This window comes from Hippoglossus hippoglossus, chromosome 3, assembly GCF_009819705.1.
Source record: "Hippoglossus hippoglossus isolate fHipHip1 chromosome 3, fHipHip1.pri, whole genome shotgun sequence".
NCBI classification, from domain to species: Eukaryota; Metazoa; Chordata; class Actinopteri; order Pleuronectiformes; family Pleuronectidae; genus Hippoglossus; species Hippoglossus hippoglossus.
Window position 1 is genome coordinate 12901931 of NC_047153.1, and position 21452 is coordinate 12923382.

Sequence of the window (21452 nt, forward strand, 5' to 3'; positions counted from 1 at the left end):
GAACAACACAACTGTTACTGGAGAGAGTTTAATGTGGCTTGTCGTTGGAACAACGGGGAGTCCTGTCTTGGTTTTATGTTCTTGTGATTGCTCTGTGTTTTTAGGGTGTTGGTTTGACATTCCCCGAGCACTCCCCTCAGCTGTCACCACTTAACTAGTCCCCGAGGAGAGAGAGAGAGAACTACAAAACATGGGAAAAATGTAAAAAATGCATGATTCCTCCTCTTCCCTCCCCCCTGGCCCCACCCTTCCAGTTGAGGTTACTAGGAGACCAGATATTGGCTGCGGATTCAAAGCCTTCAGGAGTGAGCGAGCGAGCGGTGCGACTGCTGCAGCCGAGGAAACGTCTTGTAAATGTGTTATTAGCATGAAAAAAGCAGCCTGCTGTCGAAACTTGAGCGGTGGTTGTTGTGTGGGTGAATATTTACTTCAAGGCGTGTGTGTGTTTACCTCCTGTCTGCAGGACAGTAGTAAAGATAGAGGTCCGTGGGGCTGTCTGTGCCGTTTTAACCTAAAACACAATGCCCCAGTGGCTTTTTGTGTCCATTCCTTTGTGCTTAGTCGTTCTAAGGCGGATTACAACATAAACAGTCGTGTTCGCGATGCAAAAGTGACTAAATAAAATATACTCAGAGACGTCAAACTTAGATTTTTGAGTGTTCTGCTGTTGGACATTATTCTTCTACCACGCAAAAGCTGCTTGGTGGCTGGTAATTAACCAGCTCGGAAAACACATCAGGAAAAAACAATAAGAAGAGCACATACCTGCACTAAGGCCCAACAGTCCCCTTTATATTCAATCAAGCTTTACCAACGTTCACACACTCAGACATTAGTCACCTGAATATGCCAGATTGTACTTGTCTTACTCCCAGAGAAATTATTCAAAATGTCAAAAAACACCCTTTTGCAATGAGTTGTCATGATGCCAAGATTTTAGACTAAAATATGATACCAGAATAGAGACATTAGAGTCGATACCACTCTCAATGATTGGAGAAAAGGTCCTGTTATGTCGAGCACTATTGTTCATGGAATACTTTTCTTTGAGGTAATCTGTTTCGATTAACTGACTCACACATGATGTAACAGGCTTTGACTGACTCACCTTGTTTTTCAAAACACCGGAACAAAAGTCTGTCATGCGTTTTCAATCCCTGTGTACTTATATAGTGTGATGATTGTATTCTATGTTTTTGTGCTGTATTTTGTCATTTATTTTGATTTTATTTCTACACAAATATGGACCTACGAGTCTGAAATAAAGCTCAACGAACATGTTTTATTGATGAATTGATTGATACAAGGAAAAACAGTAGCCCGACCAGTTTTTTTTGAAAACCACAGGTCTCCTTTAATGCAGCCTCAGGTTAAGAATCTGAGTGTAGATCTGCCTCTGTATTTTTCCGATTCTATTGAAAGTGAAATTAACAGAGATGGTATCATTTTACACATGTGGTATCAAAGTGTCTATACTTTTGGTAACCCTAGTCTCATCATGCCAAGTTTGGCGGAAATCAAACAAACAAAGCAAAGGACGGGGGTGAAAACATTATCTCCCCATGTGAAAATAAAACAAAATTGCCTGTGCATGGCACGTGTATTACATAATTTACTGTTAGAATAATACCATAGCCCCGTTGGTGTTTCTCTTGTTGCTGTAAAGCTCAGTATATAGGGAATACTGCATATAGTGCATAGTGTATACAGTGAATACATTAGGTCACAGCTTGTGTCTCTACCTGACATAATTACAGACGCCAGACAAACTCAAGGTTCTTCTCTCTCTCTCTCCTGCAGTCGTACTTCGTCACTGACTATGATCCCACAATCGAAGACTCCTACACAAAGCAGTGTGTGATTGACGACAGGGCGGCCAGGCTCGACAGTAAGTGCACTTTGCTGAACAAACACGAACAGCGTCAACACACACACACAAAGACACACACACACACATGGGCTGTTTTATGTTTCTATTGCATTATATTGTACTCGAAGAACTGATCGCAAAGGTGGAATTTGCTGCAATTCTTTGTGTGTTTGTGTCATCGTGTGTGTGCACGCTCTCTAGTCCTCGACACGGCTGGACAGGAAGAGTTTGGAGCCATGAGAGAACAATACATGAGGACGGGGGAGGGCTTCCTGCTCGTCTTCTCCGTCACTGACAGAGGAAGGTGAGTGACAGTTCTCGTCATGTGCAAACTCGACACACACACACACACACACACACACACACACACACACACACACACACACACACACACACACACACACACACACACACACACACCTTTTCTCTCTGTTAACACACCTCTGTTTACTGTTCACAGTTACTCACTCTCTCTCTCTCTCTCACCCCCTCCTCGGCCTCTCACTCCACATTTTGCTCTGATACTCTCACTTGTTGCCCCCTGTGCTTCCGGGCCCCCTTTGCTGTTGCTGTTGTTGTCATCTTTTGTTCTTAACACTTCCTCTCTCGTCCTGCTCTCTTGAATTTACTCATACCTTAGCTTTCTATTTAAAGCTGCTGAAACAACAGTACTGTATGTGGACTGGTGCAGAAATATCTTCAGTTATGTGTAAAATGTAGGATACACATACAAATATTTTATTTCTCTCTTAAATCTATTCAGTGTGTCAGGCTGAATTTTAAGGGAATTCAAATAAAAGTTTCTATGTGACGTATTGGTACAATATGTGTTATTTATTTAAAGCTTACTTAAATTCTTACACATTATATACTGTTATCTATAAGATTTTGGCCCTGTTGGATTTTGCGACAGCGGTGGTAACCATGGTAACAGCAAGTGTGGCTTAATACCACAGCTACTACTTTGTCAGAGAGACATTGAAGCAGCAACTGGTCTTTGCACCACCAAGACATGGCTTGTTTTAATAAAGCAAAGAGAGCGAGCAGTAAACAGTGAAGCTGTTGTCAATGAGATAAAGTTATGTCAGTTTGTATGCATGAGTTGTTTCTCAGAGAACTTCTTTATGTAACCAATCGTTCAGATCCTAAAACCATAAACAGAGGATAATATAACTTTATGGGGAAATAAAAGCAGAAAACTATATCATCAGGAGATTTTTCTTAATATAAATGTGATTGTCAGTCATTTTACTGACACTATCAAGACTTAAATCACCTTGAAGATATTTTTCAGGTTACACTGTATTGTATTCTTCTTGTAGTGAGTCCGTCACGCCCCATCCTCTCTGTCTTTGTGTCCCTGCCCAGCAGTGCAGTGAGCTGCCGTCCCCTGCCCCCACCCACTGTTTAGATTGTAAACACTCTTTCCTTCCTCCATTTATATTAGTCAAGTCCTTCCAGATTTACTATGTGCTCACCAGGCTGTCTGTGGGCCTGCGGCTGTCGCAGTCTTACTCCGACTTTTTCCTTCTTCTCCCAGATTCACATTTTTTTGGTTTACTTTTTGGTTGAAAAAGTGCACATGACATTTATATTATAGTCGCACAATGATAAGGTCAGTGCACTGAGAGAAATAAATGTCATGTTCCTGTAATAGTGAGGCTGATGTTTCCTCTTTGCTGACATGTTCAACCCTTCAGTCTGATTCACAGCAATGATAATAACCCCCAACTTCTGTTTGTTTTTGTCATTTGTTTGGAAGTCTGACACATGCATTCAGTTTCCGATAAATCTGTGCATCCATATGTAGATAACATCATAACCTGTGTAAGAAAAACACACCATAAAACCATGTATCATGTTTTTACAGCTTTGAAGAAATCTACAAATTCCAAAGACAGATTCTCCGAGTCAAAGACAGAGATGAATTCCCGATGATCCTCGTAGGAAACAAAGCAGATCTGGAGCCACAGAGACAAGTAAGTCCAACACAGATCTGAACCCACCGACTGACGAACACACACCCAGTGTGATCGTCTGAGGAGATAAGGATTCACATTTGCATACTTCAAAGTGGAAGCGAGCGCTGCAGCTGCAGATAGCTGCTCAGATTCAACAGGATGTGAGTGAAGGAATAAAAGAGCGGCTGTAGGCATTGTGGTGTCTGGAGGAGGGGAGGATGGATGTATGAAAAGGGAGTGTGATGAAATGATGAATTTTCTGGCTGTTGGGCCTGTTGGTGTGTGAGTCGCTTGTCACTTCTTCACTTCTTGCAGTGAATCAACACCTCCCTCTTGTGGTGAAATGGAGCCGCTTACAGACTCAATGGATTTTAGCCATTGGAATCAGATTTTAGAAAACTTGGGATGGTTTATTACTTATAAATTTTTTATGATTAAGATGTTCAAGTTCTATAGTTGAAGTTTAAATTACTATAAGTAAATAAAAACCTGCTCCCATGTTGATAATTTCCAATGTGCAACATTTACAAAATATGTACATCTAAAATGAAATTCTATCATTGAGCTGAGATCAAGATACTAAAGGAGCCATAGTTCCAGCAGCTGTCAACTTTTAGAAGATGGCTTTTTTCTTTATATGGTCGTTCTCAGCCTTAAAAGAAAGTGAACATACATCAATTAGTCAAAGGAGCAGTTCAGCTCACTCCTGTGTTTCATGAGGGATTGTGGAAAGTGCTTTTTACATGTGTTGGAGCTCAGGTGACATTCAGCCTGTTCTTCTTTTTTTCCTCAGGTAACCCAGGAGGAGGGCCAGCAGCTGGCCAGACAACTGAAGGTCACCTATATGGAGGCTTCAGCCAAAATCCGCTTGAACGTAGACCAAGCTTTCCATGAGCTGGTTAGGGTAATCAGGTGGGTGGTTGGTAAAAGCACAGTTTACACATTGTTTTCACACGTGGATCTTTCAGTCTTTCAAACCCTACTGTGATAAATATCCCAGATCACGGTAAAACCTTTGCACATATTGCTGTTAGACTGAATATGACATGTCGGGGGTTTGAATTGAAATGCACCTGGTTTATGTTCAGCCATGAACAGTTGTTGCACTTCATTCCCCACGACTGTGTCTCCTTTAGCTCTCAGCATGAAGTGTCGTCTAAATAATCGTAAGATAAGATGAATCCTCAAATATAGTATAGTAGTATATAGTACAATAGAGTAAAAAATGTACGTATTAAGTCTGAAAAGTATAAGTGAAATAAAAAGTATATTAGAAGTGTACATGAAATGATTAAGTTTATACAGAATAAATGTAGAACCAGTGCACTTGAACCTCGCCCACTTCGAACCAGCGCACACAGAGATCTACGAGGATCAACCAAAACGGTTCTAAATTTGGTTGAACACTTGTGTTTTTAGAGCAGAGAGAAGTTGAGTTTTCCATTTGTCATTTATGTTTGAAAAACAAACATCTTTCTCTCCCATCTCTCAGGAAATTCCAAGAACAGGAATGTCCACCGTCGCCAGAACCAACGAGAAAAGAGAAAGACAAGAGCGGCTGCCATTGTGTGATCGTCTGAGTCGGCCTTATCACTGTATCTCATGCAGCTACTCTCGACCACCCCGCCCACTCTGCCTGACATCACATCCCTCAGAGGATGACTGACCGCTGCCTTCTCCACGTGCATGACTCCAGACAGCCTTTTCTGAGATACTCTGACCAGGAACTGCTGTCCAGGACATCACTATGGACAACTGGCAATGCCAAAATTTTAACACCACTCTACCTTCAGCCGTAATCTAATCCACTTGAGAGAGTCCCAACACTAAACATTGCCTTCTAAATCAGCCTGACAAATTAACGTTTTTTGTACTCTGAAGGACTTCTCTTGCCTTGTAGTGACATTTGTACCTGCTACCGAGATTGAATGAAAATTATATATCTAGAATGTTAATGACTTTCTTTAGTTTCCAGAGTCTGATCAGAGCAGAGAGATTATCTTATGAAGCTTTGTGTATGTTGTGCCATATCCACCTTTACTCCCATGTGCTAATCTGCTACTGTACATACGTGACATTTGTTGTGATTTTCAAAGTGTATTTCTAATGACTTATTAAATCACCACAGTACAGTGTGTGAGGTTGAGTTTGGTTTTACACATATGAAAGTGAATATATATAAGGATGTATATAAATATAATACCTAGACGGCCCTTAAAGCTACAATGATGGAACTTTCTACCGTTCTGCAGTGGATTCTTTACTTTGTCTGTGGTCTCTGCTTGTGTCTCAGTTGCCAAATGTGGAGTGTCTACTGTATCAGATTTTCTTTTTTAAGTCTTATAGATAGAAGAGTTTTATCCTACGCCATCGCCTCAGTGAACCGAAAGAAATGAGTCTGAAATTCTTTGTGACAACTCTGCGTTGTTTCAGTTCTCTAAGAAGCAGCTGAGGGGAAAAAGGAAAAAGATCAAAACACTGAACGCTCTTCGCTCTACATTCAACCTCTGACAAATCCATTTCTTGCAAATCAAGAAGCTTTCAGTTTAGTTCAGATCATTCCAATGTCACGCATCACTTCTGTCAAACATTTAGTCGACAATTTCACTGTTCTTTCATTCCAATAACACAGTGGCAATGTATTTGTTTTGTCTCCTTGAATTATTCTGTTACACAACTTTTTTGTTAAATTTTTTAACCCAATGGTCTGCTAGTGGGAAACCAGGACACGAGGAAGCACTGAGATGAAAAAGAGAAAAGAAAACAATCTGTCTCCTCCGGGTCATGAACTCAGCAGACCTGCCACCTGTGGAGTCGTCATCGCCGCAGACGCCACGATACTGTTCTGCCTTCCCTCGCCACTTCTGTACTTCTGTTCGGGCGTAATACAGTAAAAAAAAGTACTGCAGTTTGTTTTTTCATATCCTTGTCTTGTAATATGAACAGGAAAATCAGATGATGGAAGTAATGGACTTGATTAAATGTTTCTACTCTACTTTTATACATTATTTTCTTATCAATCTAGTTATTAAGTATTTTTATATGTTTATAAGTGAATACATGTTCACAGCTCGGCTGTGTATATATGTAAAGAGGAATATTCAATTCTCTTTATTTGAAACTGAAGATGACTGTTGGCCCAAATCTACAAAATTAGATTTTCTTTCACCCAAATGTGACCAAGAATGTTTTTTCCTTATCGTGGCTTTAGTAATGGAGTATTGATATTTATCTGGAGGGGGATTACCACCAGCTCAGTGCAACATGCCAGATCAGATGGGAGATAGAAAAGATTCTGGTATTTACATGGGAGCTTTATACCACACTAATCAATTATTACAGATTCTGAGATTTAACCATTTACCATCTCATCGCAAATCCTAGTGTACATCCAAATCAAAATGTTTTAAATTTTCTTTTTCTTCCTTATCAGTGTCTTTTGCCCTGTGTAGAGCTTTTTGGTGCTAAAATAAAATCTGTCATTGAGCCAGATGGGGTAGAGAATCTTTCTTTTCGAGATTCAAAAAGCTGCACAGGATTCGAGAAATCCATGTGCTCTCCCATCGTTATTCCCAGTGGGACTCCAACTGGTTTCTCATCAATATGACCACTCACATCTTAGAAAACGATTGTCAAAAAAACCATTTCTGAACTATTTAATGATTCAGGTTTTTTTATACACTCTTTACGGACCAGTTGTTGTGACCGGGACACAACTGCACGTCGCTCTTTGGGTGCTGCTTGTTCTCTTTTTGCTTTTGGACCACATATATTGAAATTTATTGAAAAGATTTTTTTGTGATATTGCTGAATTTCGCTGCCACGGTGTAAAACCTTCCAAATACAGGAGAAATATGCCCTTTGTTTCCTCTGCTGACTATGTATAAACACACATGCCTGCAATCTTCATCTGCCTGTTCTACATTTGAGCCTTCGAGAGCAAACAAATTCAGCGATCACAGTTTATTATATAAATTATATCAGAATACATAACCCCCTCCCATATATCAATTTCTCTTGTTATATCAGCGCAATGTTGTCATTATTAAGACAACAAAAAATGCTTTCTGCAATGAACAGATTGTGATTGAAAAGAATAACTATAATGGGAATGGATAAAAATGAAGATAAAACCAAAAGTCCATTAGGGTCTTTAAAGTAACAGTGCTAGTATTGGTCTGGTGCAAAGAAAACGTCTGGGCTTTAGTACAAAACACTATATAAGGCTAATTCCCATTGTCACATATTCAACAAAGTAAATCCATCTATACATTGTGCTAACCATAATCAGCATTTTATTGTTTTGTGTTTGTGACATTTAATAATTAGTTAAGTACTGTTGCCCACAACCCATACAAGAAAAGCAGTATAGAAGATGGATGGATGGATGGATGGCATTGTTTATGTATTTTGTGACAGTAGACATCCTATGGTAATGTTTGAAAATGTAGATGTGACTCATCACACATGAGTCACATCTAAAAGACTACAGGCTTCAAAAGGCTACAGAATGTTCCGATGTGATCTTTGCTCCATAAAAATGACCACGGATCGAGAAAAGGTTAATTTAGTGGAGAACAGGCGTCCTTCAGCTTCTGCTGTGATAAAGACAGACGAGGGAATTAGTCAAGTATGAGAAGGTTGAAAAAAACTCAACAGCCCCATAATGTCCCATCATGGGTTAAAGATAGATTCAGTTTTTTTTTTAAATAGCAGCTCAAGAGGATCTCTACTCATATTTACATGTTCTCACAAAATTATAGTCGCGAGGACAGACTTCCATTTAATGATCATATCGAGAAGAAGCAATCTCCACTGCAGGTGATGAGAAATGAGCTGTGAGTGTTTGCCTGATCCTGCGGGGAAATACAGCCGCCCCATTCTAATTTGCATTGAATGACACCCATGGCAAATTACTTCTGGAGAGTTCACGTGTCCAGACACAATTTCATACAGCGTTTCGAAAATGAAAGGGCAGAACAGAGTGTGTGTATGCACAGAGGCCCTTAAGTGCAAATTACAATGATAATAATAGATAATGACCCACAACAACAAATGATTAAAAATAAACACAAAGAAGAAAACACAACAAATAGGAAAATATAAGAGCAAATAAGAAAAACAATGACGAATAGGAAAACAACGGAAAATAAGAAAACACAACAAATAAGAAAACATGATGACAAATAAAAAAACACAACAAATAAGAAAACATGATGACAAATAAAAAAACACAACAAATAAGAAAACATGAAAAATAAGAAAACAACAAATAAGAAAACACAACAAATAAGAAAACATGATGACAAATAAGAAAACACAACAAATAAGAAAACATGAAGATAAGAAAACACAACGAATAAGAAAACACGATGACAAATAGGAAAACACAACAACAAATAAGAAAACACGATGACAAATAGGAAAACACAACAACAAATAAGAAAACACAACAAATAAGAAAACATGAAGATAAGAAAACACAACGAATAAGAAAACATGATGACAAATAAGAAAACACAACAAATAAGAAAACACAACAGCAAATAGGAAAAACGCAACATTTGTGATTAGTTGTGTTTTCTTATTGGCTTTTGTGTTTGTTTTTGTTTGCTGTCAGATTCTCCTTATTTGTCGTTGTGTGTTGGGAGTTGTTGTGTTTTCTTATTTGTTGCTGGGTTTTCTTATTAGCTGTTGTGTTTTCTTATTCGATATTAGGTCTTGTGATTCGTTGCTGTGCTTTGTGACATTTGGCTGTGCACCTCAGAGCCACCGTACATCTGGTGTGTACCATAGCTCCTCTGTGGCTCTGTGGGTATCGATCAGTGTGGTTCAGTGTTTGCTGCTGACCAGGAGACGCCAGTAATCCAGAGGACATGAACACACGGGGACCAGTGGGACGTCTGCAGTCAAACAGTCCTCAGTGTTGATGATCACGGTGAGGGAAACACATCAGCACCTGCGCGTGCACCGCGAGTCCACGGCTCGCGCTCGAGCTCTCGGCCAATAGGAGAGCGTGTGGCCCCGCTGCTCCTTCACTTCACCGCGATTCCTTCAGTTCACGTTACTGTCAGTGAGGAAGAGGAGGAGGAGGAGGAGCACCGAGGAGCAGCACCGAGGAGGAGCCATCACTCTCCGGGTTATTGCCCTCATTCAGCGTCGTCTCCGCACCGAGTCCGGTCCACACGGAGACATGGAGGGAGTGAGCAGCAACAGGAGCATGTCTTACAGCAGATGGAGTTACGACAGGTAGGAGCTGCTCCCCTCACTGTGTGTGTGTGTGAGAGGCTACTTTACCTGTGTGTGTGTGTGTGTGTGTGTGTGTGTGTGTGTGTGTGTGTGTCTGTGTGTGTGTGTGTGCGTGCGTGCGTGCGTGCGTGCGTGCGTGTGTGTGTGTGTGTGTGTGTGTGTGTGTGTTAGGCCGATATTGCAAAGGTGGAGTCCCCCCCCCCCAAACACCCAAACACCCAAACCCCCTGCGTTATTAAATGACAGGTGACGATTTGGACAGGAGAGATGTGATGTGAGTTCATCAAGTAGCCTGAGCATCGTCCTGTGTCTGATGTGTTCGATTCCCTCTGTGTGTGGGTCCGTCATAAATCATCATGAATCTGTACATGCTGCCCACCATCACAAAAACATTCAGGATCACCAACAGCATACATGACCCATAGTGGTTGATACTGTTGTTTGTCTCCTGCGGCATAAGACAACCAACCAACCAATCAACTAATAACCAATCAATAAACCAATCAATCAACCATCTATCTATCTATTGATCTATCCATCCATCCATCCATACATAAAAGTTTTTTTTTGTGGTGGAGAAGTGACAATATTCTGCAGAGAAAAATCATCATTGTCATCATGTTCTTCATCTTGTTCGTCATCGTCACCTCTACTACCATCTTCATCAGAATCATCATCATCATCATCATTATTATCATCATGTTCATTCTCATCATGTTCATTCTCATCATCATCATCATCATCCTTATCATCATCCTCATCCTCGTCCTCACCATCATCTTCAGCCCTGAGGTTGGCAGGCTACATCTCTGTAAGTCTGATCAAGACCTTTATGATCAAACCTCAGTACAAATTCGAGCAGACACGAGGAGCATGAACACGGAGCATACATATTAAAACCATCCTTGGAGCCGTGGTGGTCCTCAGCCTGACGGGAGCGGAGAGTCTGACAAATTTCTAAGAAGAAATCACACTCATGAGCAAGTGGAGGTTGCTCTGTTTTACTAATGTCCATTTTGTGCGTTTGATGCCACCAAAACATAAACAGCAAGTGTGAATCAGTCACTGAACGCTCATGATTACTAAACAGGGCTCTGACATTGAGGAAGTGCACTGTAGGTACATTCTCAGGAACAATAGCATTACATCAATAATATTCACAGTATATATGCGGTACACTTGCTACCACTGATCAAAGCAATCATGAATATCCCCATGAATACCTTTTATCTAGCACACCATTCACATTCCTCTTTAGTCATACTCCTCATTCTGGCGTACAATGGAGGGTTGGCGATGTATCTCCTGTAGCTGTTTGACCAGCGGCACAGTCGAGCAAGTTTTACCATGACAACACTGCATGTATTGGCTCAGACGGTATAATTGGTATTCTAGATCTGTTCATGGACATCCCAAGAGCCTGCTGTCAGAGCCAATGGTTCTGTAGCCCTCTGAAGATTTCTCCCAGTGTTGTGAAGTAATGTTCACTGTGTGCTGCCAGTTACAGACAGTAAGAGGTACAGTGGTCTGTGCATTTAAGTAGGGCTGTTGTGTCCTTTTATACCGATATCATATTTTCCCTCAAAGATAGAAATTCTCTCCGAAGTGGTTCTATCTCATGCACAGGTGAGCAGATGTGCGCATGAGCAGCCTCTCTGCTAATGAGCTGCTTCACCAGTCAAACAGGAGCAGATTGAGTTAGAACTGGCAGTTCAGATAGATTCTTCGTGCTTTCCTTCAAATAAAACAAAAGACTAAACAGTGACGTTAATGTGGCGCTCTCTGTCAGGCATCAGGGGTCAAACTCAGGTCACACTAGTATGTACTGTATGTCTTCTCCGTATTGGAATGATATTAAGTCCTTACTAAAACCTATACAAAACAGTAACATGGGAAAAAAGTATCAATATCAGCTAGAATGGAACTTAGAGCTCATACCTCAAGTCAGGCGCAACAGTCCCCTTAAATTTTGTCAGGCTGCACCAAATTGCACACACTCATAGATGTCAGTCCCCTATATGTCTGAGTTTTATTCATCAAGATCCATAAATAATATTTGGGAAATTGGTGAAAATGTAAAAAAAAAAAAAATTAAATCACCCTATCTCGCAGGGTTCAGGAAGGGGTTAAAAAAATATCCTGGATCCCCCCTTCTTTTGGATCAGATTCTTTCCTGGCTCATGTCCCATCCTTCATGTTTCATAGAAATCCTTTCAGTAGTTTTTGCGTAATCCTTCTGACAAACAAACTTACAGGGGTGAAAACATAACTTCTTTGAAATAATAATAATCAATTTAAAGTATCAATAAGGCTAGAAGCCCAATAAACCACTGGGAGATCTGTTGCTCGTTGTTGTCTCCAGCCTTGGGCCGACGATTTGAAATGAGGCATTCGCATTTGCAGTTTCTTGTTAAAGAGAAGTTAAATCTCCAGTGGCATTGAAGCTTTCTATTGGAGGTAGGAGGGAAAATAACAAAATCTATATAGACACGCACATGTCTGTCTCACCTCTTACAGTTCTCCAAAATCAATATCCATGACAACCGTGTAGGATTGTATTTACCAGTGCTTCACAGGTGCTTCACATTTTGTTTGCTTACACCTCCCCTGAGGACTGTGGTGTGTGTGTGTATTATGCTTCATAGACTTCATAGTAGTTCTGTAGCACCTGTTAGTGAAGGAGAGGCCACACTTCGATCTTTTGTTTTTGTCCCTGATGTTTGTTTGAGGTTGGAAACTATTCAACTTCAATCTGAGCAGGGATTTCATTAGTCAGAATAAGTGAGAACATGTGTGGGACTGCTGGGCATAAAACAACCGCTTTATAACACCACTGGATGTCCAAAACTCCACAGTATATTCAACTTATCAATTTACATGTGAAGTTGTCGGCACTCAACTAAAAATGAGAAATATTGAAAATGTAGGCCTCCAAGAAATCTATATGAAAGTGACTCATTAAATCAAAAGTGTCAGATCATTGTGCAGACAATGAGAAAACTATTGCTTATGTATAACAACATGATCAAATGTACAAAAATAGTAATTACTAAATTGTAATCCATATAAACAGATCCTGGATTATGTTCATACTCTGTAACATGTCAAGATGATTATTTAAAGATATAATATATAACAATTCTTCATTGAAATGTCTAAAAACAACTCGACCTATGTTATATAGTTTGTGGACTTGGGTACTTGCATCATCCAAAATGTTTCCAACATTGTTCAAACCCAGAGAAATCCCCAATTTTATTCAAGGTAACGGGACATTTCCTTTTAATTGCCTTTATATTGATTACTCGTAATGGATCACAATTATTCGTGATCATTTTCATTTGCTGCGTACTTTGAATAAAACTTGAATACATTACCTCATCCATCAGGTAGATTCATTGAAGTTACATTTTGTACGTTCAATAGGATTAAGCTTATTTACCTTGACTTTGAGTACGTCCATATAATATTAATGTTACTTGCATGCATTGTTTTCCCTGGAGGAGCCTGTTTCCACTTTGACTGACACTATGTACAATCACACTGTGTCCTGGCTCCTGCTCAGTAAACACTGTCTCCTGGAGATGGAGGGGCAAGGTGGGCAGACGAGATACAATTCAAAACCTTTGGAGCTCAGGGCAGCATTCCCATGTTTTTTTAATATCCAGCACAAAGGTTAGTTTGAATTTCCTTGTGTACGTTGTATCCCTCTATTAAAAAAGCACATGATAAATGAGTTTAGAAAAAGAGGAAATGGTGGAGCTGATACACAGTAACCTTCTCCTTATTTTCCCAGCCTTTGTTATGCGACCGGATGATGTGTTGAAAAGAGCCAAGCTCCAGCAGCTGTGGTGACTGTAAAAACAGATAATTAAATAACCATTGATTAATTCATATGGACTTTTTTATTTGGCTGCCATGATATTAAAGATGGAAATTAAATGTAATCCATCTCCACGAGTCCTGCGTAAACAGAGGATCTGCTTTCCTTACCTGCAGTAAGAGAGACGTACTGTAGAGATGTTTTAGTGTCAGTGGTGATCTTTACAAAAAAAGGCCTGATAAATTATGGAGGATGAACATTGTTCACTGTGTGGATGTGATCTGGAGTTCCTTCTGTGTGGCCTTTCATTTCGGGAGCTCTATTTCTTCATTTCACATTGAGATCAATGCTTTGCCTCAAAACCCTGCCCTCTCTCCCACATGCTCTGCTCCTGCTCAAATCTGTTTGTCTGCACTTGGACATACTGTCGCTGCACCAAGCTCCTGTGCTGTGTTTAGGTTTAAGTCCTTCTCGTGCTCAGGCTGCTTGTGAATGCTCACGAAACTTCATCTCTCAGACAGGGCTGGACGATTATATTATAATAATGTTCAAATCACGATCGCTATCACAATGAATGTCACATTATTATTATTTTTTTAAGTTTAAAGACTGATTTTTTCTCCTGAGTGAAGGTTGTGGTTTTAAACTCTACTTACACTTCATATAAAGTAGATTGATTGTGTGGTTTACCTCCTCACTGTGCACATTGCACAAACAGACCACAGCAAATCCCTTGCATGTGTAAACCTACTTGGCAATAAACCCTGATTCTGATGAACATGATTTGTGCCTGGGTCAGGTTGGGTAGATTTTCTAATATATTGAACCATTGCTATAATTATTAATATGATTTTCTTGCCCAGTCCTACTCTCTGATTTCTGCTCTCGCTCTTGGATTTTTGTGGAATTACCTCGTCAGGATTCCTTCTCGCCAATTAAATGCCAGATATTAAGTTATGCTCTCAAAATGAAAGGCCGCTCACTTGAATCAAGACGAAAATTGGTTACATTATCAAGCCTGTATTATTCCTTGAATTTCATCTGTGCCCCTTCAGAGTCTGTGGAGCCGATGGAGTAGACTGAAATTACCTCTGGACAATGATGCATAGAGCTGATTAGAAAGCAGCAAGAAGATTTAATTTATCATGGTTGTGAGAAGCTTTCATGTGATATGCATTGTCGGAGGCCTCTAAATAACATCTCTACACGGATTTGGTTTCAGGTCAGATCAGATGGGTTTATCTGAGTTGTGCTCGTGTCTGTTCAGCTTGTGATGCAGGTGTGAATTGGCCCCAACAGGAGCTGTGGACAGTCAGTACTAACACTGTCTCTGTGTGTGTGTGTGCTCTCTTTTGCCTGGCAGAAGCTGCAACCGGCTCTAATGCAGGTTGTCATTTATTTGTTGTATATTAAGAATGATGCGTATTGCTTTCTAAAAATTAGACCTTTAATCCAATGTACCAGATTTCCAAGAAACCGTTTTCTATGATTATATTTCAAACACTTGTCAGCTACATACCAAGTGATACACCGAGTGCTGTGAGTTCATGAAATGGGAAATCTCTCAATGGGCCATTGCGGGTGGCTTAAAAAATGATTCACAAAAAAATCATGTGCGTCAATTAGAAATTGCAGACAACCACAAAAATGGTGCGAGATTGATTCGTCAGTCGTTGTCATAACAGTCTTATCAGAATTAGTTTCGATATTTTACCATGAACCAAAGTATTAGAAACGACTCTGTATGACACAGGGCAGGAGAGCAGCTGGAGTGACAGCTGTGTCCAGTGCGTGTCCAGAACGTCCTCTCCACCTGCTCTGAGTATTATTGTTGAAACTTCTTACCAGGGCGAATACTGCAGTTTCCTTTACATTATCTCCGTTGTTGTGGTGATGCAGCCTTGTCATGTGTTATGCATCAAACCTCCTGACTCTTCAGCTCAAAAGCCTGATACTGCACTGCTGTCATTATGCAGTTCATAGCTTAGTCACTGTCCACCGGTTTCTGTAGTAACCACACATAGAAAGATGAAGGTAGCAAACAAAGCGTTGCTGCTTTGGTCTATTCTGCTTCACTTATTCCTGTGGCTGTAACCACTGGGATACAACATATTGTGATGTTAAACCTGACAACACCTTACACGTGTCCCTCATTAGGATAAAGTGTAAGGTACTGATGCTGTAATTCCTGGTTAAGAAATGTGTCTTTGTAAGAATCTTTGTACTTTTCACATGCACACAAGCACAGGTGGATTTAATCAAAGCAAATAAAATCAGGAGAGCACATGCTTTTCGCCAAGGCCCATTTATCACCATATTGCATATTTGTATAGAGATCAGAGACATATACCATCCATAGAAATGTTCTTCAAACTGTTTACATTAAACACAGGCCAAATATTGTCTGATAGAATTGTATATATGTTATTATATAGTACCTGAATTAAGATTACACCCTCTAAATATATTTGTCTTGATTCATAAAATCTGGATCCAGATCTGCACCAAATCCCCCCCCCCCCCTCATAAATATTATCACTCTACATATGCCTGATTTTTTTTCATCAAAAAGGTCTGCATTATTTTTCACAAAAAAATATACATAATCCTACTAACAGACAAACGTGTATGAAAGCACAACCTCCTCGCCGTGGTAATAAAGATGATGGCCAGACCTGCCACTGAATGCAGACTGTGTATTAGTACAGCAACTCAGTTGATTAGACTGATTTAGGATAACAACCTAAATGCCTCACAGGCACAGAAACACAGGCTGAGAAAACTTCATACATCATGTGTCTGATTATTTACATCCAATGCCTGATACCTAATATAATTTTCATTGTTGTTTGTTTTTGTTTTGGCATAAATTACATGCAAATATATTTAACAAACTCATAAAGCTGCTGACAAGTTGGGACTGACATCAGGTGCAGAAGGTGGAGGAGCTTCCCCTCTGACTTCTCCCTCTGTCTGCCGCAGTGGAGATGCTTGGCAGGCCGGGAGCTATGATTAGTAATGGCCCCTTATGTGAAACAGAGGTAAGCTGGCAATTTTGGGCTTAATGTGATTTGGAGAACAGGTGCTGATTCCAGGCAACCTGCTGGTGAATGAGCCGGAGAACACGGTTCTTTTCTTTTTTCTTTCTGCCAGAGCTGTGCTGTTGTTGTGCAATGAACCAGAACAAAACAAATGAGAATAAAAATAATAAATATTCCTTAAGTGATTTATCCTTATGACCAGTAGCTGCCAAGGCCCCGCAAGAGGTTCTAAAATATAGATCTGAATACAACAACCCTCAAAGAGGCTATTTAATCTTCAATGACATTCAAGAAATCCTTAAAAACTGATTGAGTTTAGCAAATGATGTAACATAATACTCTTTATATGGATGGATGGATAGATAGATAGATAGATAAGTCCCCTTATGAAACCACATTTAAATACATTCAAATTGCATCCACTCGTATTTATCCATGAAAGTTCAGGTGATTCAGTTGAGTAGTTTTTGCATTTTTCCTGCTTAAAAACAAACATATAAGCCAACAAACAAATGGACAAGGGGTTTAAAACATGACCTTCTTGGTGGAGTAAATTATGCCAAATGTCTGTGTAGAAAAACAGTGGAAGAGAAATGCTGTTGGAGCACCACACATACCCACAGAACACAGACTTCTACTTTCCCTGTGACACAACAACTACCACAAATTAAATGCATAATGTGAAATGAAATATGTCTGGCTTTTCTTCAGCTATTTAAATGTGAGGGAAATGGTTCTCCCAGGAGGTACCAGTGGTATAAAGAGGTACTTCTCTGCAGTATCTTACATCACTTGTTTTTTTGGAGTACCCGTCTGTATAGGACCCAAGGGCACAGCTGGGATGTCGTGTGGTTTCAGGCTCCTGCTCTAAAGGCACACCTGCTGCCAAAAGCGTAATTCTACACAAATCCGCTTTGATCAGGGGACACCCAACAACCTCTGCTGTGTGAAAAAGACAGCAAAGGCATCAAAGTGAGGGGGCTGCAAACGCTGTCCTGTCTCGTACAGTGTCAATGATTTATGAATGGAGGAGACGCTATTCCTTTGATGAGACTGCCTTAGTCTAAATATAGAATACCTGTTTTTGGTTAGAAATGCCAAGCTGACTAAGAGATTTCCTTTAGTGATGGCATTTGGTGACACTTCACAAACAAATACTGATGAAACGCTACAAACATCAATTCAAATGGATTCTAATGTTGCTCCATTGTTACTGAATATAGATTATATATTATATTATATTAGTTCTGGAGCAAGATTTGACAGAGTCGCCTCGCAGTTCTCTGTTCTCTCTCTATTCTCTTCTCCGACAATGATTCATTGACGGAAAAAAACAGTCAATGATCTGAATATCTTTCATTTATTATCTAGGGCAGCAGGGCTCCATCTGATTGGCCAATTATATTGAAATGCAGAGCGTGAATGCACGGCACGTGGAACACCTTTTATCGCAGCTCAAGCTGTCTTTTGCGATACGTATATCGCGCGTGTTGATATTGTGATGCCGTGCAGCCCTAGTATATACAGTATATATATTCTATGTATTACAAATACATGTTCACTATAACTGCTTCTATTTATTGCTTTTAGGACCCTAAATGTCATTAAACCACTTAAACTAACAATATGTAACTTCTCAATCAGAACAGTACAAATTACCTAATGTGATGATGCCGTGAAGCAGCGTGGGATCATGGGAACTGTTGTCTTCACCACCAGGGCCAATGAAAATCTACCCAGCTCGACTCAGGCACAAATCATGTTCATCAGAATCAGAATCCGTTTTTTTTTTTTGCCAAGTAGGTTTGTTTGTCTGTTTGTGCAAGTATAAATCTAAAATCTAAAAAAATAAACTAATATTAAAATAGGAAACAAAATGTAATGTAAAAACATTAGAGGGCACCAGGGAAGGGATTGTGCAATATTCATGGTTGGCATAATGTTTTTAAGTTATACTGTTACGTTAAGCAGCAAAAAACAATCAAGAATCATGATTGCAAATTTCCCTCATTTCCCAAATCTTATCTTATCTTATCTTATCTTATCTTATCTTATGATCCATTACAATTGACCAATACAAACAACAGAGGACAAAACAGCCGACTGGCCAACTGGCTAGTCTTGTTAAATATTACATCTGTAACTACACTCAAAAGCTTTCCTGTCTTAATAGCACAGGGCCTCCCTTCATTTTAGAGAAGAATATTGTAAAGTGAATGAGCAGACTCTGACATTTGATCTAAATGTGGGTGGATATGAGGAGAAATCACAGCGGAGGTGAAAGCCAGATAGAGGTCTGACACACTCCCTGTGGACAGCTGGTACCAAGAAAGGCGATAAAATTGATTATGATAACACCCCCTCCTCCTTCTCTTATTCCATGTGCTCTTGATTAACCCAGCTCCCTCTCTCATTAACCATCCTTTCTCCTCCATATCCAGTGTCTCCATAACTCAATTTATCTTCTAAACCCGCTGCATTAAGCATGGACCATACATTACACTGTGAGATCTTTAGGCCTTAAAGAGCAAACGCAAAGCCTCAGTTTGTGAAATGGAGGTAAAATTTAGGAAAATGTTAAAATCTGAATCTAACATCTTGAATGGAAAGTAAAAGGGCTCTCAGGGCCTGCAGGAGATTTTCACTCTGGTCTTCTAACACGTAATTCTCTAAGTTTAGCTTAGATAAAATGCCTTTACTCGTGTGGATTTAACTTTTTATTAAACTCATGTTTTATATTTTATTGGATTTTCTTTGGTGGATTCGGTTTTAAAATGAAAATTCTGCTCCTTTTTACTTTTCTTTTATTCATCTCCATCCTCTCCTCCATCGCTCTCCACCACTGGATGTGTATTTGCATGTGTGTGAGATTTGCTTCTGGACCTGGTTGCTATAGTGATTAATCATAGCATAAAAAAGCTGAGAAGTGGTATTAAGTTATCGAGAAATAAGGTGGCCTTATATATATATGTGTGTGTGTGTGTGTGTGTGTGTGTGTGTGTGTGTGTGTGTGTGTGTGTGTGTGTGTGTGTGTGTGTGTGTGTGTGTGTGTGTGTGTGTGTGTGTGTGTGTGTGTGTGTGTGTGTGTGTGTGTGCATATATATGTAATCATCCATCCATTACAGATACAAGGATGAACATGTGCAGTATTGTGTGGCTCTCTCCCTTCAGCACATGGAACAGAATGAACGTCAGACATATTGAGCTGTTCTATGTTGAACATGTTGTTTCAAGATGAGAATATATTCATATTCTTATCCCCTCGAAAATTGTAGGAAGAAAGAACAAAAAACACTGACAGAGATTTGATATTTGTTACCTTCACCAAATAGGTTATGATTTCTGTGGAATTTATTTGTCAGTTGGCGGATTCAGGATATTTTTTTTATTTTCAATAACATTGAGGTTTTTTTACTTGTTTGTGAATTATAAAGAAATATTTAATTTCTAAAGAAATAATTCATGTATCATTGAGGGAACTGATTTCTATGAGTGTATAATTTGGTGCAGCTTGATTAAATGTAAAGTGACTGTTTGGCCTTGGCGGAGGTTTGCGCTTTACTGTACACTTACTGTACGTTTGTCATTGAAACACATTTGATGACTAGAGGAGACCAAGGTTTAATGTTAAATTTGAAATAATGGATAATACATTATGCAAAAATCATATCAATTAAGACAAACCATGAATGTAAAATCTTCCAATGTAATTTTAAAATCTTCTTAGTATTATGAAATGTTGTTTTATTCAATTTTTATTTTATTACATCCTTATAACATGTCGGTCCTTATTTTGTCTTATTCCAGCAGGTTTTCATTTCAAAATGTCCTTTTTAAATTTCAACCACAGTCACAGTTTTCATAAAAAGTGTTTCTCTCTCAAGCAAGGCAAATCGTTACAGACCTTGAGAAACCTTTATTTGACTTGAGTCTGATTCATATTGTTTCATTGTACACTGGCCTCAAAAGCTTTTTGTTAGTAAACACAATATCAATCAATCAGTTAGTCTTTATTAAAGTAATAATACTAAATTGTCATTTCTACTACCTTTCAATAACCCTGATTTAGAGATCTATGAAAGGGGACTTTATTCCCAGCAGTCTGCTGATGGACTGGAGAGCAGGGACCATGTTGATTTGTGATGATGAATAGATAGTGGAGGATTACTTCGAGCAGCTGGGCCTCTTAAATACTCAAACAGGTGCTGAGCAGCTCCACAGTTTGGAATTCATCCAAATAACTTTTTGCTCTTTTATTATACGATCATGAATTGTATTCATTCGTATGCACCCACTGTCCCCACTGTGTTCATTATGTTTTATCCAGACTCTCTCTGAAGACGGATGTGAGAGTGAAATTTCATTTGTTGTTCTTAGGGGACAAAATGTTTCTCCTCTCTCTCGTCTGTAAAAGTCAAATAAACTTAGAACTGAAAAAGGTCCATCCATCATCTATCCTGCTCATCCTTGTGAGGGTTGTGGTGGGGAGCTGGAGCCAATCCCAGCAG

At 39.5% G+C, this 21452-nt stretch overlaps 2 protein-coding genes across 2 annotated transcripts in view; both read left to right on the top strand.

Moving 5' to 3' along the window:
• rras2 (RAS related 2) overlaps nt 1-7321 on the top strand; it is a 29601-nt gene extending 22280 nt beyond the window's left edge. Inside the window, exons 2-6 of the mRNA XM_034574237.1 lie at nt 1801-1888; nt 2072-2174; nt 3741-3849; nt 4625-4743; nt 5324-7321. Coding sequence (XP_034430128.1) covers nt 1801-1888; nt 2072-2174; nt 3741-3849; nt 4625-4743; nt 5324-5411 — 507 coding nt within the window. The 3' untranslated portion in view covers nt 5412-7321. The remainder of the gene's footprint in view (nt 1-1800; nt 1889-2071; nt 2175-3740; nt 3850-4624; nt 4744-5323) is intronic.
• A 2291-nt stretch (nt 7322-9612) lies between these two features.
• The window catches only part of tub (TUB bipartite transcription factor), a 45049-nt gene continuing 33209 nt past the window's right edge, over nt 9613-21452 (top strand). Inside the window, exon 1 of the mRNA XM_034574218.1 lies at nt 9613-10080. Within this exon, the coding sequence (XP_034430109.1) occupies nt 10025-10080 (56 nt within the window). The 5' untranslated portion in view covers nt 9613-10024. The remainder of the gene's footprint in view (nt 10081-21452) is intronic.